The sequence below is a fragment of the Pundamilia nyererei genome, unplaced genomic scaffold (assembly GCF_000239375.1).
Source record: "Pundamilia nyererei isolate P.nyererei 1_Seehausen unplaced genomic scaffold, PunNye1.0 scaffold00661, whole genome shotgun sequence".
In the NCBI taxonomy this organism is placed as follows: domain Eukaryota; kingdom Metazoa; phylum Chordata; class Actinopteri; order Cichliformes; family Cichlidae; genus Pundamilia; species Pundamilia nyererei.
This window is the reverse complement of record NW_005188062.1, coordinates 44,952-68,691: the sequence shown is the minus strand read 5'-3', so window position 1 is coordinate 68,691 and position 23,740 is coordinate 44,952. Positions and strand designations below refer to the sequence as shown.

Sequence of the window (23,740 nt, the reverse complement as noted above, 5' to 3'; positions counted from 1 at the left end):
TCTGCCAAAAATGTTTCCCCTCAAATATTAATTGAGCTGCTTTTATTTTAGTTGTAAATAAATCTGAATTTGTTTGAGGCTCACACTGTTTTATTTTTATTTGATCTTTTGCAGATTCTTAACCAAAACAGCTTTAATCAATCATTTAAACAAAAAACTTGAGGTTGTTCTAAGTTACATTAGTATGTTAGTGAAAAGACCAAATGTCTTTCTATGGTGTAAAAGTTTTGTGGGAATTAAAAATGTAACTTCACTGGCAAAAATATGAAATTGTTTTAAATTTACTGTGAAGATATTTTTGTAATTTTTGACTAACCAAAGGCATTTTACACTTTCATTTTGTTATTTGGCAGAAATGGGTTTCCATATGTGATTGGGTTTTTATTTTATATCTCTGTTAGCGTCGCAGCACCTGCAGAGTTTGAGGGCAACATTTGGACCTGTGGTTGTTACAGCATTCATCTTGTAAGCTTGTTTAATTAAATGGGTCATGAGCTTTGACCTTTAACCTTCTGTTCCACCTAGTTCATTAAAATTTTATACATCATCAGAAGTTTCTATTCATTATTTAGATTATATAATAATTCAGATTTTTTTTAACCTTTCTTAGTTGTTGGTTCATAAATATTTGACTTATTATTTTCCTGACACAGTTTGGTAAACATTTGTGCTTGATGGGAACATCCAGGTTCAAATGTAAACTGCACATTAAAACTCATTTTGGCTCTTCAGCAGTTTATGTTGAAAGAAAATTTTGTTACAGTTTAACACAAACTATGTTCATTTCTGACACGTTATTCAAATAAAGACCTGATAAATCCTTGTTTAATTTTTGCTGACTTCTGTTTTTTTATTGGGAAATAACATCATAGGTTTCCATGCTTAAAGGTATTGTGCTTTGTTTTTTTACGTATGTCACTATTTGTGTTTTCTGACATACTTTGATGAGCTTCCATATGTCAAGTCATGTTTTAATAAGTTTTTCTAGGTGGTTAATTCGGGTTTATTTTAAGAAATATTTTCTCTCATGAGTTCTATGAACTGTGTATAAAAATATATACAATTAAATGTTTTCAGAATTAATGAGCCTCCATAGTTCCGATATACTTTATTTATTTATTTATTGGAGAGTTGTTTATAAACGTTTTGTCTTTTTGACCTTTTAGTAAGTCCAAACATTTAGTCCAGTTAATTCTAGATGTTTGTGTTCATCATTGCGATTCAGTTATTATCAAAGGGCTTTAATGGGTTTCCAAACTTATTAAAAATTAAATAATATTGTTTTAAATATTAATATGTCCCCATATTCTTAAGAAAGATAGATAGATAATAAAATGTTTTCAGAAAGCTCCAGGGAGTTCTCATTATTTGTTTTTACTTATAGGGTTGTATTGCGCTTCCATTTAAGTCCATTCATCCATCCATTGTGTACCCCACCCCATAACAGCTGTAACTGGCACTAGCCCTCCACAACCAGGTTTTTTTTTTTTCTTTTATCTAATTTTTTTATTTTTGATCTTTAATGCACTTCCATACTTTTGATATTAGGTTCAGTTTTGTTTTACTTTTTCATTTTATTTGAAGGCTTCAAATAAGCTTACATTATCTATTTTTATTTACTATTTATACATCCCATTAGTTGTATTTTTTTCAGGGGGGTATATTGGGCTTCCGTATGTTTCAAAATTTGTTGTCCAGATTTTGACTTACTGCAATTGTTTTATTTATTATTTAAGCTCTAATGTCTTTATGGGCTTCCATAAATTCAGTCGAATTTACACCTATGTTGTTTTTGTAATGTTTTAGAGGCGTTAATGGTCTTCCATACATGTTGGAGGCTTTATAAACTATTGATCCGCTTCACGCTGGCATCCTTTCTCTCAGATGTTTTGTTCATGATCAGATTTAATTATTGATGAGGCTCCGTATGGAGCTCTTATATAAACTGTGTCTTTATTGAAACATCTGGAGCTCTTTGTGTCCGGTTTCTCCGGCTGTTTCTCTGATATTTTTCCGGCTTTTTGGAGGAACATCAGACGGCAGTGAGCCTCAGATTGGGGATGCAGGCTCCTTCCCTCCCCCTACCAGAGGACAAAGACTAAAATGGGTCAGACTCAGGAGACAAGCAGCAGATCCTCCGCACCAGCCATCATGTAACGTCCTCCATCCTCAGCAGGCGGAGAACAGCCGGGTTCGTTATTAAGACAACAGAAACGCGTCCTCTGCCTTCTTTTTGTTTGAGCATCATGTCCTGTCGGGACGGCTGAGGCTTCTTACTGGAACTAAGCTGGTTTGAACAAACACCGACTCATCACATCACATCGCACTGACCGCCGGAGGGACGATGGAGGCGGCGCCGAGGTAATCTGTGTCCCCGCTGACCGCTCAGGTAACAAAACGCATTTCGGCCGCTTCGTGTCCCAATTAGGCTCCATTACCGCACCAGTAAAACCAGTACAGGGCAGGTTTGAAGGGCAGGTGCTGTGTGCAGCAACACATTAGCTTCGTGCTAAGACTCCAGCTTATAGATGCGGTCATGTGTGCAGCGCATTTCATTTATTACACACTTTATTACAGATTTTTGGCCTTGAGCTCAGGCTCAGCCCGGGCAGGTGCTCTCAAGTTCTTATTATCCAAAAGGAGCTGAGAGAACAACAGCTGCAGTTCTTCTGACGTCCAGCAGGGGCTCCACAGAGTCAGTCCCCATAGACTCCCATGTTATAAATTGACGTTTATTTCCTCCCTTAATAACAGCTGGGATATCTGTGTGACGTCATCCTGTGTTCTGCTGTTGATGTGATGTATGGATGGAGTCAGTGCCTCAATCATAGATTTTATATAAAAGATGGAATAGCTGCTGGAGCTTGAGCTTGTTCACTGTCGCAGTTTTTGGCTCATGGGCTAATGACTTGTGATTGGCAAGTGTGATTCTAATAACAGGCAAAATTTACAAAAAGATCTTTGAGTTTTATTTAGTTAAACTTGAAACTATAGTCTGAAATCAGAAAAGTATCACAGAAGTCACAGTTTTGGCTTTTTATACTGTTAATAAGGTTCAGGTTTTAGATCTCTAAAATTGGACTTTTTTATTTATTCATTTTTCAGGTAGCAACTTTTAGCCATGCAGGTAATTTACACTTAGCCCTAAACTCACTTATTTAAACTCTGTTGAAGTTTAATGTCAGACTAAAGTTTATTACAGTGAACTAAGACTAAGAAGACATTAGTTAAAAATTAAAACTACTTCTTCTCCTTTTACTTTTTTTAATGAACATGCCCGAACAGCCCCTGAGTTGTCATGTTGTCAGAGTCATGAAACCGGCTCTGTGAGGTTATTACATCACTATTCTGCTTTTACATCAATGATGCATTTTGTTAAGCTCTATGCTAGTTTTAGTTGATTACAGCCTTATTGTACACTATAAGCATAGTGAGTTATTTTCCTGATTTAGTGGTAAGATAACTCGACAGGTTGTGAAATTGTTGTTGATTTCTTTAGGCTTTTATGTGGACATGATAGTATGTGAGGAGGCTGTATATGACATGGAAGAATACACCCCATGACATTCTTATGTTTTTAATTAACTTTGTTGCAGATTTTACGAAATTAAAGACTAAATTAAAAAACATAAAATATATAGAGATTAAACTCACCTCTAACTCTGGTTTGTTAGAATTTCTCTTTCTAAAAAAAAAAAAAAACTAATAAAATGATCACCATGACAGTCCTCCCAGATGTTACAGGAAAGGTTCATCCAAGCACCCATTAAAACGAGGACTAGCGAGATTATATACCACGTTCTGATGTGGATTTCTAAAAAGATGAAGTCATATTTGGAGTTAGTGAAGTCGAGTTAGTTGACATATAATGATGTGCTGCCTGGTGGCTACTTACAGACTCATGGTTAAGCTAGTATAACACATTAGCACAGGGAAGATGGAGAATGAGGGTTAAACTGCTGTGAGTAAAAGTTCATGCTGAGGGTTCCTGTTGAGTAGAGGACGATGCTGACATAAAAACAGGGTCATCATGTTGTCGTGAATAAGGAGCACTAATCTGTCTGATAGTGGCTCAGATAACAGCAGCTGTAAAGCTGATAGGAGAGCAGCCGTAGCAGAAAAACAGGCTAAAGTCCTGCTCTGTGGACTGTGGACCCACAGAGCTGCTGAGCATCTAAAGGAGGACTGTTCACACGGTGAGTTTCTGCTCTTAATTATTAAATACTCAAAACTCTTTATACAAACTAACATGTTAAGTAGGCTGTACATGGAAACAAGGTCCTCTTCATCTTCTGTACTTGTGCAATGGGAGCTGGATTTATTCCACCAAATCCAAACGATGATCTTTCAACTATATTTAAATTTTTGAGGACGTGGATGAGATCACAGTAAAGCAAATGTGGTAAAAAAGATGAGTGTAAATTTTGCTTATGTAGCCAAAAACACTGCGTTTTTAATGTGCTTAGCAGACACACCACAGAGAAGCATCCCAGCAGCAGCCTAAAGTCACGTCAGGTGTACTTTTTAATAGGCTCTGCATCAGGCTGCACGGAGCAGAAGTGGGCAGGAAGTGACAAACAGGAACGACAAAGTGAATTTGATGTGTTTTAGAAATAAATGCCCGCTTGCACATGACAAAAGTCAGTTGGAGACTCAATGCGAAAATGTGCACCTGGTTTACTTCCAGGATTCTCCACGAGACGCCTCAGGATGCTACAGGAAAAGTGCACACAGTATCATACTGTATAGGGTCTAATTCTAAACCTCCTCACCTGTAATGATCTTTCACATGAACATCAAGGCAGTTTGAAACAGAGGTTGAGGTTGGAGTGCACAGTGTAAGTGGTAATGGACGTGTTCTCAGAATCTTTCGATTACACCCCCCGTGAGTAAACGTGATAATCAGGATGTAGAACACTTTGTGACGTGAGATTAATGTTTACCTCATCACAGATAACACCTGAGTTAATAAGAGCTGTAAGGAGTAATATGTAATCACAGTCCTCTTTTCTACCATCTTAGCAGTATAGAAAAACTTAAATATGGTGAAATCCACCTTTAAGGGGCTTCTGATGTCCTCATCAGTCTAATCAGGGGCTCTCTAAGTTTTGATGACTTCATCGATTCGTAGATCCTTTGATTCTCTTGTGCAATATTATTTTTAAAAAGTGCTGCTAACATTTTTAGTGCTATGCAGCTGACACCCAGCTGTATTTAACCATGAAACAAATCAGCTAGTTAAATTACAGGCATGACTTAAAGGCCTGGATGACAAAACTGAGGTTATGGTACTCGACTCTATCTTCAAAAAAAATGGTGTCTAACTAGATGTTTACTCTGGATGGAGTCCAGCAACACTGTCAGGAACCTCTGAGCCATTCTTAATCAAGACATATAGGACTGCTGTGTGGACATAAATTTTCTTTTTTTTCTCTTTTTTTTGGGGGGGGGGGGGTAGCTTTTATTGCAGTAAAACAATGGCGAAAAGACAGGAACGCTACGACAACTACAAGACATGCAGCAAAAAGCCTTGGGGCACATTTAGACCCAGGTCTTTGCATTAGCCCCACAGGACATAGATCACCTGCTCTACCCAGTGAGCTAAACCATCGCTCACACTGGTCTGGTTAAACATTAACTGTAGATGAATGTGACATACAGTATTGGATGCAGGATGCACTTTAAAACCACTCAGTGGGGATGGATCGGTTATACCCTTAAAGAATGTGATGCGGTGCGACAGGTGCATTTTTTATTTGACCTGCTCTGTAAGCATCCACCTTTGAAATACACAGCTGAATGAACCTGAGCTACAACCATGTGGTGACTTGAAATAGCCTTATGAACATGTACCATTGCTGGAACAGGAAATATATATCGTTAGCTTCATAGCATAAGTGCCTAAGTCATTTTTTTGTGTTTTCGGAAAACAAGAAAAAACTAATTTTCTAAATATCACATGCATATTTTTAAATATCACATGCATATTTTTAAATATCACATGCAATTTGACCAAAAAATGACTTAGGCACTTATGCTATGAAGCTAACGATATGCAGGATGTCAGGTGAAGCAGAATGGGCCCTCTTTAAGGATCTATGTCAGATTTTCAGTCACAACAATTTATGTAAAAGATTTTTGCACTTCTGTCTGTAAGCGTCAACCACTGGAGTGGAAAAATGAAACACTGAAAACATGATTCCTCTAATGCAGCGGTCCCCAACCTTTTTTGCGCCACGGACCGGTTTATGCCCGACAATATTTTCATGGACCGGCCTTTAGGTGTCGCGGATAAATACAACAGAATAAAACTAGTACTGGTACCGAAAAAAAGAAAATTTATTCATAACACACATGAAAAGACCCAGGAAAACCGAGTAAACGATAAAAACGATAACAAAATAATGCTGAAAACCAATAAAAACCCTGAAAACTATACATTTCGCACCTGAGCCTCAACTCTCACGGACCGGTACGGACCGAGGCCCGGGGGTTGGGGACCGCTGCTCTAATGTTTAGCTCAGGCCCCAACAGTGCGTCAATCCCCAAAGACTCTCATATTAAATGTACAGCCTGCTGTGGTCTCTGTAGGTTTAAAGTTTCCATTATTAGAGGTGTGGCCTCTTTTCCTTTTCCTTAATTTTGATGCAGCGCTGGAATAGCTTTAGATTAGCGGTCTGAATGCTTCTTCTACCACATTTTTCTCTCTGATTCAAACATCTTTCTGACCTCGTTCAGTAGTAATCTAAAAAAAGAAGCTGCCCCGCCACCTCCTTCAGGAACAGCTTCCATTTTTAGGTTTCTATTTTCTCTCCACAGATCTAATTTTGCTCTCTTTGTGGTCCAAGACAGATCTGGGACTCTGAGACATCCTGACAAGGGTTTGAAGTCTCAGACAAAGTCCAAGAAAGACTTAATAAGATGTACTAAAAGGTTTGACTTAAAACAATGGTTCCAAAAAAATCCACCTGACGTTTCCTGCCCTTTTTTCTCGTTCAGTGTCATCTTGCCTCTGTTGTTCTGAGTGTTTGCTGTGAAACACTTAAAGTGATGATATCATTGATTAAACTTTAATAACAGTGGGTTTGTGCTCTGCAGTTCATCTCTGTGGATTTCTGCTGTCCTGCTCTGCACACCGAGGCCTTTCTGATCTGAGTACGCCCACTGCAGCCATGACCCCTCCCACCTCTGAACGACCCTTGGGGACGCTCATGCTGTTCGTTTACGCTGCTTTCACATTCATAGTGATGATATCACTTCCCGTGTCAGCACTGGAACCGGAGACGTGTTTCTCCAGGCAGCACCAGAGCGCCATAGTCGACGTCAGGCTGTCGCTAAACAGACCGACAACAGCCATGGATGCCCGGGTGGTCCACTCTGAGCGGGACTGCGTCCTCGCCTGCTGCTCAGAGGAAGTCAAACCAGGTGAGCAGAGTGAATGGGGAACATGGGGGTCAAAGGTTATGTTTTTTAAAGATATGTTTAAAAAAAACTGTGTCTGAACCATGAAGCATGAAGCATGTAGCTAAAGTAAAAGCACTCATTAGTCTATCCATAATATTATTGGATAATACTAATACAGTTAAAGCTTTAAAATAAATGGTATGGAGTATAAAGTAATGTACTGGCATCTAAAGTCTGGTAGAAGTGGAAGCAGCATAAAATAGAAATACTGTACTTCAGTAAGAAGTACAGCTTTAAAAAGCATTACTTAAGGAAATTTACAAAAGCCAGCAGCGTCTGTGGGGACCAAGTATAAATGGTGGGCTGGTGCCACCCTATGCTCATTCCATCCATTTACACCCCTGCAAAATCATCACCAGGATCTATAGAAACAACAGCAATGACTGTATGTCCAAGATACCTTTGTATAGTGCTGAGGAAAGCCTGAGAACTGAGGTCACGCTGGCCCTGGTGGTGAAAGTTTTGGGTAATTTGTGCAGATTGTAAATTTAAATATTTACCTTCAAAACCAGACATAAGAAAAATCAAAGCTTCATTAAAGGGGAGCTGCTCTTCTTGTTTCGTCATGTATACCTAATTTAGTCAGAGAAAGTATAACCCAGGTTACTGGCTTTGACGGCCACATGTAACCATCTAAAGACTATATCTGGTTTTTGGTCAGTGCTTTTTTTTTTTTCCTGTAACCATCGCTACCGTGGGATATATCACAGTTTCTCTATAGTAGGCTCATCAGTCTCAAAGGTCACAGCAGACCACTATAAGCCAAAAACTGTGACTCAAAAAAGTGAAAGGAAAAAACTAACTTTGTGTTTCTGAAGGTGCTAAATGCAACATGGTGGTTTTCAACGGGAACAAACACGCTGGTGATGAGAACTGCTTCCTGTTCCACTGTCAGATGGAGCAGGACTGTCCTTTAACGAAGGCTCAGGAGGGCATCAACACCTATGACATCTACAAAGGTACGTCAGATACTCATTGTAAACACAGAAAATGACTTTAATAATGATGATTAAATGCATGATGAACAAAGACATGAGTGACCCAGCTTTGCATACATTCAGCTTCGGATTCTTGAAGATTTTTAATAAGTAAATTTAAGCCAAAACTAGAAGTATTATTGATTAGTTTAGAAAATAGTTTTCATTTTTCACCGTAGGATCTTCACTTCATTATTATTAAAAAACAAAAACAAAAGCAAAATTAATGATAATGATATTATGTTGATACCTGTGGAAGATCAGTCACGTTCATCAATTACCCTCCCCACACACATTTTTGGCTGTGCGTTCTGTGTGGAGTTTGTATGGGTTTTCTCCAGGGCTTCCTCCCACAGTCCAAAGACATGCAATTAGTGGGGTTAGGTTAATCGGTGATTCTAAATCCGGTCTTTAAGTGATGTTGTGATGAATCCTGCTTCCGGGTCCAAACTACTCTGCGTTTAATAAGGCTGTTGTGTTTTTAACGTTTTAATTAGTGCTGTCAGCGTTAATCTTGTTAAAATGACGTTAACGCCATAACCCCATTAACGCAGCAAATCTCTGTTAGCGAGTTAACGCGGATCGTCCCGTGTGTGGGGCTGCACGGCGACAACGCATTAACACGTTTAGCTCGTTAACGTGTTAGTGCCATGCAACCCCACGCACGGGGCGATCCGTGCTAACTCGCTAACAGAGATTTGCTGCGTTAATGCGGTTATGGCGTTAGAGTCATTTTAACGAGATTAATGCTGTCAGCACTAGTTTTAATGCTTTCATCTTGTTCTATCCAATCCCAAAAAAGCCCCTAAAAACAGTCAGTGATCACTGTCAGCCTCTCAATTTTTATTACTGCTATTAATTTTAAAGCACAGTTTTTAAAACCTTGCGATGTAACTACAACCCAGTCAATGCAGCAGTATATTAATTACTAACCGCGTATTGTGGATGGATTATCTCAGTTGTTCTCCTGACTGAAGTTTGGTCCATTTACAGAATCCTGCCATGCGATTGCATTTATCCCTAACCATCGGGAACCCTCACGTTACCTTTATTGAGTGGAAAAAAGTTAGTGTTCGTCCTCCAGCGTCAATGATTATATTATGCTAATATAGCTGTGTCGCTAGCGATCACCTAGTACATCATTATATACCAGCTAGTCAAGCTTCAGTAACCCAACAAAACATCCCTGCTGTTTACTTTCTTGTGATAGTAAAGGTGATAACAGAGCTGTACGTCTTAATTTGTTTTCAGAAATATCTCAGTCAGAACATGGTATATTCTATTTAGATGCTAACTCACTGCTAACTTCTAACTCCATTGAATTTCATAAATTCTATTTTCATGAATGCCTGGATGTTAAACTTAATTGTTACCCCTAGTAGAGCAGTAATGTTGATCATTTTATTACAGATGAAAGAATTTAGACAGTTTTTCAACTCTCAGTAATGCCGCAGTGATCGTTAGTCTTAGGGACCTGCAGCGTAGTTTGGGCCCAGACATAGCTAATGACGGCAGACTTAAAGACTTTAGGTGCAAATGTGATCACGACTGGTTGACTGTCTCTTCGTGTTAGCCCTGTGCATGTCTGGGATAGGCTCCAGACCCTGCCCCTGCAACCCTGAACTAGATAAGTGGAAGGGAATGGATGAATAATTAAACTCAAAATACAACTACATAGAGGTCCATAACCATAACATTACCAAATAATATACAATGTTATCATATATGTGCATTATTGATGTCCTATTTTCAAATATCATGGTTATCATAAATATCTTCACCTGTATATAAAAGAATAATAATTTTAAATATTAATGTGTCAAATTTCCTGTATCATGAAAGATAATTAACAAGCACCTGAACAAACATTTTAAATGATGGGGTATATTTTATGTCATGGAGTTTTTTCCCCAGAGAGTTAACAGACAGTATTGGTTCTTTCACAGAAGGCATGTAGTTAAGGCTCCAGTGAGATTTGAACTCACGACCCCTGGTTTACAAGACCAGTGCTCTAACCCCTGAGCTATGGAGCCCTATATGTCAGTGTGAGACACACCTGTAATATGTGACATACCACTAAACCCAAACCGTTCATGAATGGTTGTTACCAAATTGGATCAAATGTCAGTATAATTGTTTTTTAGCCTTCTAAAACTCACTTTTTCTTGTTTGTGTTGAATTTTGGATGATTGTGGATTTTTGCTTCCCCCTGCTGACCAAACAATTCTATACAAATCTTTAAGTTTATGTCTTTGTGTTTTCTTTCCTGCACAGGTTTACTTCATCCAACCACTGTGAGACCTCCCACCACTACCACCATCACAACCACCACCACACTGGCACCAACTACGCCAACAACTGCACAACCAACAACCCCAAAAAGTATAACAACAACAATGCCACCAACCACTATCACAATGACAACAACCACTACCACAACACAACCGACAACCACTACCTTACCATCAACCACAACCTCAACCCCTACCTCCACCTCCACCCCCACCCCCACACCTCCACCCATCATCATAATTGCCACAATGGCAGCAGTGACCTCATCACCCACCACTGCAAAAGCATCACCTCTTTCCACCACCTCCATAAAAAAGCCTAACAAAACCACCAAAAAGCAAACTAAAACCTCCAGGAAAGGAAAAATTCATCCTATCAGCATCACCACCACCCAGCCAACTCATACTTCAACTCCCACCACAACCCCAAACACCACCCCCACCACCACTCCAACCACCTCACTTCCTGTTGTAACAATGAACAAGGAGGCCAAATACAGAACTACCGAAAAACTTCAGCCAAACACTGAAACCACCACGACCACGACTACAACACTTCCAACCACCACAACACCTCTAACCACCACACTTTCAACTACCACAACTACCACAACAACCACAACCACACCTCCAACCACCACCACTACTATTCCGTCAACTACCACCACAAACCCCCCTACTCCTCCTTCAACAACCACTCCCACCACTACCACAACAACAACTACAACTACCACCACCACCACTGAGGCGCCCACCACCAGGACAACGCCCGCGGCGACTCTTTTAATTGTCCCCAAAGGTGCTGTTCAGTCTGACCACATCCTCCAGAATTCAAGTGCTGCCAGAGGCAAAGGGATAGCAGCACATGGAGCAATGAAAAGCGGCATGGTGGCATTTGTGGTGCTGGTGCTTGCCATCCTCACAATGGCCCTCGCCATTGGAGGCCGCAAAGCAATGGAGTCTTTCGACAGACGCCACTACACGAGACTGGAACTCAATGATCTGCACTACGAGGTGTGACAAGGAAAACGTTACAAGGACGGAAGCCCAGAGGGGCAGTGAGATTTATTGAATTTATTCAATTAGTTTAATAGCACAAAGTTACATAATAATGGAGCACCTACATCACCTCCTGAAAGGTTTGTCATACTGTGGAGAACACTGGATTGTGATTGGCCGGAGAGTACACATAATATTTAGTTTCTTTGCATTTAAAAGAGCTGTCACTTTTTGATCTTCTAAAAAATAGCGCACTGCTTTGCTAGCAACATTTTTTTCTGTTGTTTTTAACACCCAAACCACCAATGTTATGTAAAAGATAGACACAGATATTGATATTACCTGTTGGTTTGTGACCATTGCCATGTTGCTATTTTAAAACTGGAGGCAAGCTGAAAGAGAAACCAAGGGGAGCTGTGTGTTCATACTTTAGTAACTTTTTTTCTAAGTAGAGAAATTATGGCCTCCATGCTGTTTCAGCTAGCACTATCAAAAACTCATGAGTGCCATTTCAATTAACATCTGAAAACAAAATTTCCTGCATATGTTTGGGTTTTGACAGAGATCATTTAAAAAAAGATTGGTCATAAGACCAATTTTGAGGAAAGAAAAACCCTGTAAAAGCTAAGCTAAGCTGGCTTAGCTAGCTGAACTTTATGTTTATAACAATAGTGAACAAACTCCGCCCATTCCAGATTTTCTAACAAAGAAGTCATTCAACAAGCTCACCAGTCACATGATTTTTAAAGTCTTCACTGTTGATTATTTCAGCTTTATTCACCTTAAGTGACCATGTCCATCTTTTATATACAGTCAGTAGGTAAAGTACAAAGATGACAACCTCATTCCATTTCAGACTCCGCCTCCTTAAACTCATCACAGACCAATCATGGACTTCATACCTTAATTTTTCTGTTATTGGTGTTAACAAAAGAAAAAAATGGTAGAGTTATATTGAAAAGTTCTCACAATGAAGACAAAATATCTCTTGATTTAAAAACTATTCTTAGAATTTATTTGAGGTGTTTTTGTTTTGTGAAAAAAAAATCAAACTTTGAGATATTTTTGGGCTTTTATGTTTTTAGATTATTTGACTTCTCATGAGACAAATTCCTCAGTTGTTACTTGATCTATTTAAGTCTTGTGCAACAAGTGATAGTGCAACTTTGAAGCAGCCTTCAGACTTTAGGCGGTAACACTGCCCTTCTGTGGCCTCTCAGATCACATGATGAACTCAGAGTTCTGCTGGGAAGCTCATTGGTCCAAAACTTCAGCTGACGATGGAACAAAGAACAAACAGCAATATTTTTACTCGTAGAAACTCAGGAAGCTTCTGAAGTGGACTGGCGAGAAGAAACTCTATACAAGCGGACTCTGATTCAGATTCTGGCCTTCTTCTGATTCGCCGCGGGGTCGCGGGCCCCTTTGTGTATACACCTGCATGTCTTCTTCCTCCCACACGCTTCAGCCATACGAGCCTGTGATTGCTTCTTAAATCACCTGACCGGTGTAGATGTCAGACTCACTCTCTCACTGTGGTGTTTTTGTATTTTGTATTTCACATGTGGATAAATATTCAAACGATGGATGCAATCCTTTGAAAATCGATGCACTATTGTATCCTTTTTTTTTTTTAATGACTATGATCTGCTGATTTTTTTTCATAAGTAAGAGGACACTTGCTGCGCACTATTTTCCTATAATGACGTTTGTATTGTACTGGATGTGCAGAAACGAGACTGCTATAGCGTCACTTCACCACCAGGTGGCAGCAGCAGCAGTCCGATAAACTGAAGCTGCACCAATAAGGCGTTTTCACTGATACTGCTCTGATTTTTACTTTGATTGTCTAATTAACAATTACATGGATGGTAATAGTTTGGTCTTGTTTTGTGAAGTGATGCTTTTGCATAAGTTTGAACTTTGATGTTTCGTTCTTGTAAGGATTAAAAAACTGTTGATTTTTGAAAAGTTTCTGAGTCTGCAGATTTATTTTTGCTTGAGTGTGTTTGATTTTAAATAGAACCACTGTGATTTTTTATCATCTGGGTGATCTACCAACAAATAATCAAAATTAATCTTGTAAAGTTGTTCCAAATTAAATAAAATTTCACATTTATCACACCATCACATTTATTACTGTTCTGTATTAACCAAACTGGGAGCAGGTTCATTACAGCAACAAAAATAATCAGCCTGAGTCTGAGAAAAGTTTCCACCTGACCCATCTGTTTTTTAAATCTACAAAAACTTAAATATATGTCATGGAGCCATGCATGCTTCTACCTTCATATAATGTGTATTTTCAGAGTAACTTGCTGTCACAGTTAAGATTTATCTAACTTGTATTATAAGTTTTTGAGTATTTTTACTTCTTTCAGGGCTGAAAAAAACCCCACATTTCATCTCTGTTAAAAACTGCAAACAAACTCCCAAAGGTCTCAGCCTTATGTTAGTGCAGATTTCTCATAAACTTGAGTTTTTGGTCGATGCTGTTCTTGATCAAGCTTCTTTTCTATCATGTCCAGCTGAGCTCCAACTTTGGACAAATTCTTGGTGCAGGTTAAACAGTTGAGAATTGTTTGACAATTCCTCAAAATTTCAAGTTTTTATATTTTCACTTTTCCAGATATATTTATGTATGCTGCGCAAAAATTATTTTGAAGAAGGTTAAATGTTTTTTTATGATTTAGTGAAGAACAGTCATAAGCATTTCACAAGTTTCAAAGACTTTTATTGGCCATAAATATGGCACAGGGCTAATATGTATGCAAAAAGTTAACGTTTACAGGGTCGACCCTTCTGTCTGTCAGTTTCTGGGCCCAAGATGGTGATCCTCCTGCTTTATCACAGTTCCAAGATTATCACTATTCGACTCAAAAACTAGCATAAAAAAATCCTCAGACTGATGATCTTCCAGGACGTCTTTTGTCTTGTGTCGCAAGATAAAAGTGGTAACTAAGAGGCTTCGAGATCATCAAATAAACATTTTGGATCCTTGGCCAAGAAGCTTCCCAAACTTCATATGAAGAATCTTTGCTTAGCACTGTAATATTTACTATAGTGGACTTAAATCATATATTATACTGACTCTCCTGTAAGTGTTTGAAACTGGATTTCTTACCATTGTTCTTCACTAGATCACAAACACGTACAAAAAAAGCTAGATAAAAACTGAAACAGCAAAATGTATATAAAACACTAAATATGTGGCACTGCGAAAAACCTTTGGTCATGACTGCATAAAAATAAACTTTAATACTCTAATGTGTTTCTGCTTGTGGCCTTCATTGGGGCCATCATAAATATAACAAACATCATATACATCTAACCAAAAGCATACTTACCTTATTACCCTTTGAAATGTTGCCTGTAATGTGTTTTATGATGACCCTGATGAAGTCCACAACCTCAACATTTGTAGTAAAGCTGTTTATTATGCAACAGGTGCTTCAGAGCTGCTGTCAACACCGCTTGGCAGAAAGTGATCATCTGCTCAGTTTCAGGAATGATTTTGACTCCTAAAGAATCGTGGCTAAAAGATGAGCCTGGCATCAAATGTAGATAAAAAAAGAGACCTTTGCTCTGACTTCAGGGAGCAGCCACTGATCACACATGCTGACGTGAGTCTTGAAAGTTTACCCAGAATGCACTTTTAAAGTTTTATTCAGTGAATTATCATTAAACAGATCAAACATCCATGGTTTCAAATTTTGTTCCTGTTGCTCTGAATCTAGATAATAACAATAAATTGGTGCAGTTTATTCAAGTAATGATTTATCTCATGATACTGAAGCTCAAATGATTCAAGTTTTTAACGGAGCTTAAATGAGTTTTTCAGCACTTGAAATTTCATTTGGATATTCGCCATACTTACAAAAGTATCATCAAGTCTAAACCCAATCCTATGAACTCAGTCACTGATCAAATAGTGTGATGTATATTGTGGTTGAACTCATGACAGGCACATGATCAGGTATGTGGTAGTTAATGTGCTAACAAGTTACCTCATATTCCTGAGACTGTGAGGCAGTTTTGCTGACCTGGTGATTAAACCCTGAAATTTTTTAAATGAGATGCTTTCCTTTCCTCTTAGCAGGACATTTGAGTCCCGTCCACCTTGCTTGTAATTTTACAGTCCTGCTTTCACTTCCACATCTCCCACAGATACATTCATTAGATAAGACGAGAGTGATCCACACTTTATTAAATCAGCAAGAGGTTTTAGAAAAGCTGTTACTCTGAAATAGGAAGTGTACTCTGTAATCCGAGGCCTCACATCCTCATTGAACTTTCTCCTTCTGAAAGCTTTTGAGAAATCTTGCATTTTCTGATGTTTGAAACCTGAAACTGGGGCTGATGTTTCATGAATAAAATCTTAATAATAATAATGATAATAATGATAAAGCAATAATAATATTGTAAAAAGTTATTATCAACAGAACACTGAGATGTAAAAATTATAAATCCCAGAGTAATTTTCTTGTTTATATGCTACTGCTGCTACTTTCATGAAATTAATAAAATTCAAAGTTGCTTTTGGGGCGACCACAGGTTATCTACCTCCATCTTGGCCTATCCCTATCATTTTTCTCCATCACCTCATCATGTACTTCATTCTGCCTGGCAGCTCCATGTCTATCCACTGTTTCTTGTCTGCTGTTGCCCATCTCAACCTTGCATCTCTAAGGCATAAAACATTAAAATGCAAATCAAAAATAGAAAAATGCAACATGTAAACTTTATAGGGTGTGAAGAAACTGAGAAAACCTGAAATCAGATGCTATAGGTAAAAAGTGTAAAATTCCAAAATTTAGAAAGAAAATTTAGAATCAAAAGTGCTGTAAAATCTATCACATTATGTAGGTTTATTTACAATATCAGATTTCACACTTTTTAATAATCCACATAATGGGTTTTTTTGTGTGAAAATCAAATAAAAGTGTCAGATTCAGCTATATCTGTGATTATGGTGGGTTTCTGGTGAAAATGTGTTTCTTCTGATGTTTTATGGCATTACATAGACTTGGATTTTTAAGACATGTTGTGATGCAGCGATTTAACAAACAAAGGTGATTAAAATCTTTTTACCAAATGACTGAATTTGGTATAAAAAAGCAGATATAGTATATAATGATTTCCTGAGCCCCCTTTGCCTTGTGCCACCTGATGTAAAACCCCTGGAAACGCCCCTGCCGTTGGATGATATTGGGGCCCTGTTTTGTGGGGCCCCTGTCCGTGTGATAAAGTAGTCCCGCGGGAATGTGGGGTTAACGTCTGTGTTCGGGGGTGGGGTTCTGTGGGGGTTCGAAGTCGGTTCTGCGGGACGTTTCCGTGTTGTGAGCGTACCAGCGGCTGTGAGGCGGAACAACAATAGAAAGCCGGGCAGCGAGGTGGCGGTGGAGGCGGAGGCTGGAGAAGGGGGGCAGCTTCCTCACAGCGGAAGGAGACGACGGAGCTCCTGCAGGACAATGTGAGACACCGAGAGTTTATCCGACGCAGTTAGCGAGCAGCCAGCCGGGATGGAAGCGGGCACGGTGTAATGCGAACCGGAGCCGAACATCGACCTGAATATTCTGGGAAATCCGCTTTTTTTTTAGCCAAGGAAGCGGCCGCAGCAATGGGAATACTCCGCTGACGAGCCGCCGCGGCTGGGCCGAGAATCGGGAGAAAGATGGGTGTCGCGCTGCGGAGTCTGTTGTTGTGTAGTTTTTGTTTTCTCATACGAGGTGAGTTTGTGTCCACACTGTGACTTTTACCCACACGTCCCCTCGCGTAAAAGACGCGAAAAAGTGCTGTTAGCAGCCCAGGGGAGCTTTTTCCCTTCTCTGTGGATGTTTGGAGCTCGGCCTCCGGGTCGGATTTCTCCCGAGTGGAGCGAGCTAGCTTAGCCTGCTGCTGTTGGAGGAGAAACCACAAACAGCCCTGTTAGCTGGAAAATACCCCACCAGAGACTACTCACAGCACCGCCAGCTTCCCTTCCAGCGCACCCCTTTGTCTCGGGAATATGTATTTGGCGCAGTTGGTCGCTCCTGGTTGTGTTTTGTAACTTAAAAACGGGCTGGATCGGGCTCAACAGCAGTTAGCATAACAAATGCTAGGGAGCGAGCTGGTTAGCATCAGGGAGCTAATAGCTAATAAACCATCTACATGGAAAAATAACTTTATTGATAACAATGAACAGAATAAAGAAAAGCAAGGCCAATAAATGTACAGTATTACACACAAAACAGCAGCTACACGACTGGACACGTGTGAGAAATGAATGTATTTGTATAAATCTGACAGTAAAGAAACAATAAAACTGCAAAAAAAAAGAAAAAAAACCCCTCTAAACTCGGATTACAATGAAAGCGAACTGCTAGCTGGATCTAAAGGATGTAAAGAATGAGTCCGAGGCGGATCTCTTTAGAAAAGTAAACCGAATAAAGTAAATTCATGAAGGTGTCATCGCCATTAAAAATGCTCCGTTAAATTTAGTTTAGTGTTTGCTACACAGCACGGCTGTGCAATAGAGCAGAAATACTATATCACAGCAACTGAACAGGGCTAACTTTATTTGTGTAGTACATCTCACACTTACGATATCATACAGATCATCATCTTGGTCTGAGGAGCTCCTGATAATATCCAGTAAACACTAGAGGATGAAAAATAAAACCCATAAAGCCATCTTATGTAAAGAAAGTTTATAGGTCAGTGAGAGACATTCATTTATCATATCACATATTCATTACACAGATTTCAGTGTCAAACTGTTACCCAATAATTATGTGTGTTAAACATTTGTAAAACAAATATTTTTAAATGTCAGGTTTATCTGCTATGTATTTAGTTATTTTCCCCATATTTTTGCTATCAAATTACACCAGAAATGGACAATCAGATAAATATACAAAATGCTGTCTTTATCCTATATTTGGTAATTTCTTTTGTTGCAACAGTTTAAAAAACGGTGATGATAATAATGTCCTTAATGTATAATTTATTATATATTAAGGATAAAATGAGACCAAAGCACAAATGTAAGGTGTAAGTGTCTTTTAAATGAGCATTTCTGGATCTTCAGTACCAGAACAAATGCTTAACAGTTGGTTAAATTCAGATTGCAGCAAGAATTCAAAGTCCAACACTGAGTGGGATTAACAGATATAAGATTTGGAGCTGCATGTTTGTCAGTCTTTGTTGTGGAGACACTGGTGTTGTTATCACTTTGTGGGATGGTGATTGGGGCGTATTTGATTAGTTTTTATCTTGTTTCTTGTCTTCTATGACTTGTTTCTATAGACTCTGCATCTGGGATGAATGAACATTGATTCACTGTACATCAGGAATATAAAAGACAGAAAAAGTGGGAATTAAAATATATTTATTTGAAATAAGCAAGTTGTACCAACGCAACGGAAAACACTCATTTAAACTCAGATTATTAATAAAGGCTATATATAAAAAATGTGATTAAAAGCAATTGATAATGAGCGAGGAATTATAGAAAAAAATTGCTAGAAAGACAATTTTCTGCACAAGTTCTAGGCCAGCACTCACTATAAAGGACATGAATCTAATATTAATGTTTTTTTGTTAACATCTTTAAAACATTATGAACAGAATAAAACTAAACTAAAGAACCTAAACTCGTTATAAAATGAGTTTAAGTTGAGGATTAAAAATATTAATGAAGCAATGACGTATGTAGATCACAGAGGCTTCAGAGTGTTCACGTTGCTCTTTGCTGTGCTGCGGTTCAGCACTAGAGCCAAGTTTAAAAAAGATGGGTTTAACTAATCCCACCACCTGCACCTGCATTCTCGAGTTTCTTTTTCTGACTCACGACTTAAATGGGATGGTAAGGCAGCCTGATGATTGGGTGGTTATTGATCAGATCATACACATACCGGAGTCATTATATATTCTGCCTGAAGTTTCTCCATCAATTCCCTTTTTGATTATTCATGAGTTTTGTTTAGGTTTCAGCTTCATTTAAACTTTATATTTAAATGTGAGTATGAATGAAAGAAAAACAGGGTAAGTAAAATTATTGCAGGTGACTCGTGCAAATCTCCACTATTGTGAAAATATGGCAACACATATGGGTACAGATCCTGTAAATAAGTCCAGCTCTTTGCTGAGTTAGAAGAGTTAAAATGATCATACAGTAACTTTTCACGGTCAAACCCATGAACTGATCAGACGAGCGTCTGTTCACTGTGTGGATGATGACCTCACCAAGCGGCTGAGATGTCGTAGTTCAGGTTGTCTGTTTAACTTTTTCTGCCAAGGATAATTTAAGTGCAGTTTTTTGACACCTCACTGTAAACCAGACATTCCCAAACTTCAGACCGCCCAGTTTGAGTTTAAAAATCTTTGTGGTTCTCCCAAACCTTCAATCGCAGCTCAGATCATCACATGCACTGAAAATGAAGGATTTTGTTTGTTCTTTCATTGATTCATTTTGATCTTCTGATTATTTTTCAAAAAGTCTGCCAGATCAAACGTGTTTGTTGAGCTACACGCTCTTAACCTCTTGAGAATAAGAGACGGCAGAAAGTCACTTTACTTAACAAATTAAGTTCTTTCCAACTGATGTTGCGATATAAGATGGGTTCAGGCTCAAAAGCAACTCAGAAAAGTAAGTCTAATAGTATTAAACCCCATTCGCTCAGTTTATTTTTTAGAAGTAAATTTATCAGATTGAAATTTGAGGCTGACAGTTTTGTCTTTACCTCACGCGTGGTTGCTCACAGTCCGTGTACTACCTGCAGCTTTCAGCTGTGTCTGCAGTGTCTTGATTATTTTGGGCTCTGATGTTGGACATTTGTCTCTATTTGTAGAACAGTCAGTCAGTCAGTGAAGACGCGCTCAGCAGATTAATGGAGGTAAACATCAGCTCTGTGTGCAGTCAGCGAGTCCCAAGAGTCGGATTTCCTCATGTTTCCTCCTGGCACGGTTCGGCTTGTAAGCAGCCTGGAGGGACCTGAAATTGAAGTTTTGATGTCTTGGTTCAGTAAATATTTGGAGAAGGAAACCCCCCTCCACCCCCACCCCCTTCGAGTGGAGTGAAAACAGGCCAGCAGGCAGCGGGTGCCGTGGGGCTCATGGTCGCCTCGATGTGTCAGATTGTGGGTTGGGCTCAGAGCCAGGATGCCGCTGAGAGTCTCTGGCTGCTCGTCAGCACGCCGTGTCATGCTTGGACTGCGCTGCTCGCTTTGAGAGCTCGTTCTGCTTCAGTCAGGTTGTTGAACAGAAAACATCAAGGCTAAAGGGGGAGGCATGGCTGCTGAGAAGATGGCGGGCCTCTTATTGGACCATATTTCCACAGCGTGGGTAACACTTTTTCTGCTGCTGGGACAGAGCTGGTTCTGCATTAGTGTTTGTTGGGAACCAGTCCGCATTTCAAGAGGTTCAAGAGATGACTATCACAAAGCAGTGCTGTCTCAGATGTCATGGTGGACACAATGTGTGGGCTGGGTCTGCAGTCACTGGTGACGTTCTTAAAGAAGATCCTCCATAGCCGTGTTCTGCTGGTGTTGCATTTTTTTTTTTTTTTTTTTGCACAAACACCAACCGTTTTTGGTGGAGACATGCAGACAGTCCCACGTTTGGCACTGGATCCGGATCTTTTCCCAGATGCAGATCTGTAGTGCTGCTGGAGCTGCTTAAGAGTCCAGAGTCCAGTCTACATTTTGAAAGTTTAAAAGGGATTATATAACAATTCTAGATGAAGTTTGGATAATTTCCATGGAAAGCAAATCATAGTGGAGATGACTGATGTATTTCTCCTGAAATCACTGATTCTAGTTGCTCTAACCTCATGCTCAGGTAGCACCTGACGGTTGGCACTGGGATCAATCAGAACCAGTTCTAGATTAAGCACCAGCATTGTGTTAAAGGAAAAGAAGCATGATTCAATTCAATTTTCAATTCGATTTATTTTATTTATTTATATAGCGCCAAATCACAACAGTCGCCTCAATGCACGTTATATTGTAAAGTAGACCCTAAAATAATGCATTCAGAGAAAAAAAACCCCAACAATTATGACCCCCTATGAGCAAGCACTTTGGCGCAGTGGGAAGGAAAAACTCCCTTTTAACCGGATGAATCCTCTGGCAGAACCAGGCTCATCTGCTGCGAACGGTTGTAGTGAGAGAAAGAAGACAGGATGACGGACATGCTGTGGAAGAGAGCCAGAGATTAATAACAAGTGTGATTCAGCAGAGAGGTCTATTAACACATGTTGAGTGAGAAAGGTGACTGAAAATGAAATACTCAATGCGTCATGGGAATCCCCCAGCAGCCTACACCTATTGCAGCATAACTAAGGGAGGATTCAGGGTCACCTGATCCAGCCCTAACTATATGCTTTAGCAAAAAGGCAAGTTTTAAGCCTAATCTTAAGAGCGGAGATAGTGTCTGTTTCCCAAATTCAAACTAGAAGCTGGTTTCACAGAAGAGGTGCCTGAAAACTGAAGGCTCTCTCTCCCATTCTACCTTTAAATATTCTAGGAATACAGCATGGCTGCTGCTTTCTGAAACATCTGTTGTTTACATCCAAACGGTGGAGGTTCAGGGCAGTTTCATGAGGCATTATGTTGTAAAACTATGTTTATGTCTTTGTTTTTTTGATTTGTGCAATCCTAATGATATTTCCGTGTCTTCCAGGTGAGCCTCTATTACTATATGCGAATAGGCGAGATCTTCGGCTCGTGGATGCGGCACATGAGAAGGCTAACGCCACGGTGGTGGTTGGAGGGTTGGAGGACGCCGCAGCTGTGGACTATGTCTTCTCCAAGGGCCTCATCTACTGGAGTGATGTGAGCGAGGAGGCCATCAAACGCACCTTCTTCAACCAGTCGGGGGCTAGTGCATTGGAGACGGTGGTATCAGGTCTGGCCTCCCCAGATGGACTGGCGTGTGATTGGTTAGGGAGTAAACTTTACTGGACAGACTCAGAAACCAATCGGATTGAAGTGGCTGAGCTGGACGGATCGTTGAGGAAGGTTCTGTTCTGGCAGGAGCTGGACCAGCCGAGAGCCATCGCCCTGGATCCAGAACGAGGGTGAGTCTGATCATCTGGCTGGTTTCCGGCCTGCAGGAGAAGAATGTCAGGATGTAGCTGGTGGTTTGGTTCCGAGTTGATCCTTGATCCATTTGAAGGTTACTGAGAGGTTTGGCAGATGATGTTACACTACTCTGATCTGCTTCTTTCCAGCTCTGTTTTTGTTCTTGGAGCTTTGTATGATTCCTAGTTCAAACTAATAATAATTTCTTCTGTCTGAAAAAGGCATTTTTGGTTCTTCCCCTTTAGGCCAAAATGTTAGCAGCTGGTCTTTGAGGGGGGGGGGATGTTGGGTCAACACTTGAGGATTTTTTTTGTTATCTCTCTTTTGTGGGAGGGGGTGATTCATTGTCCTCTTGGGGAGGACATGTTGATAGTAGAGATGGTATGATACCACTTTTTTATGACCGATAACGATATCATAAATTTGGATATCTGCCGATACCAATATGAATCCGATAGTGTTTTTCTTAATGAATAAAACTTTGTTGTTTTTTTTAATATCGTGCTGCATTTTGTGCAAGTTCACACTCAAGTTTAAAAAAACAAAACACTAAAGCTATTGTGTTATACCTGTATGCAAAAAATACACTGCACCCAAAATATTTCATAGTTCAGCAGTACTGATCTATCTAATTTACTTAAACCTACACCATCATCCCTATTCTGGTAATTTAAAGAGTACTTAGCAGAAATATTAAACAACCTAACTAACGGGGTTGTAAACTGCCAGCAAAAAAAATAGGCAAACCCCCCCACCCCACCCTCCGCCTTGTGATGCTTAATCGACGCAATCAACTTAAATTCAATGCATGTGTAAAAAAAATAAAAATGCACAGAAATCAATTATTTTTCTACAATAATTAAATAGATTCAACATCTTTCTTCAACAGAATTGCAGACTACACAGATGGTACCTTCCCAAAGGAAAAATACTATAGCTTACTAGT

General features: G+C 39.5%; 2 protein-coding genes and 1 non-coding gene across 3 annotated transcripts in view; 2 read left to right on the top strand and 1 right to left on the bottom strand.

Moving 5' to 3' along the window:
• The first annotated feature begins 1,842 nt into the window (after positions 1-1,842).
• On the top strand, positions 1,843-13,683 carry mansc1 (MANSC domain containing 1). The gene is made up of 4 exons (XM_005754792.1): positions 1,843-2,389; positions 7,099-7,425; positions 8,283-8,423; positions 10,716-13,683. The coding sequence occupies exons 2-4, from the start codon at positions 7,173-7,175 to the stop codon at positions 11,750-11,752; spliced, it is 1,431 nt and encodes a 476-aa protein (XP_005754849.1). The 5' UTR covers positions 1,843-2,389; positions 7,099-7,172; the 3' UTR covers positions 11,753-13,683.
• trnat-ugu (transfer RNA threonine (anticodon UGU)) lies at positions 10,402-10,474 on the bottom strand. Its single transcript has one exon. It is a non-coding gene; the product is annotated as a tRNA-Thr (tRNA).
• Positions 13,684-17,051: 3,368 nt separating the features above from the next.
• The window catches only part of lrp6 (low density lipoprotein receptor-related protein 6), a 49,002-nt gene continuing 42,313 nt past the window's right edge, over positions 17,052-23,740 (top strand). Inside the window, exons 1-2 of the mRNA XM_005754793.2 lie at positions 17,052-17,460; positions 22,394-22,790. Of these exons, the coding sequence (XP_005754850.1) occupies positions 17,406-17,460; positions 22,394-22,790 (452 nt within the window). The 5' untranslated portion in view covers positions 17,052-17,405. The remainder of the gene's footprint in view (positions 17,461-22,393; positions 22,791-23,740) is intronic.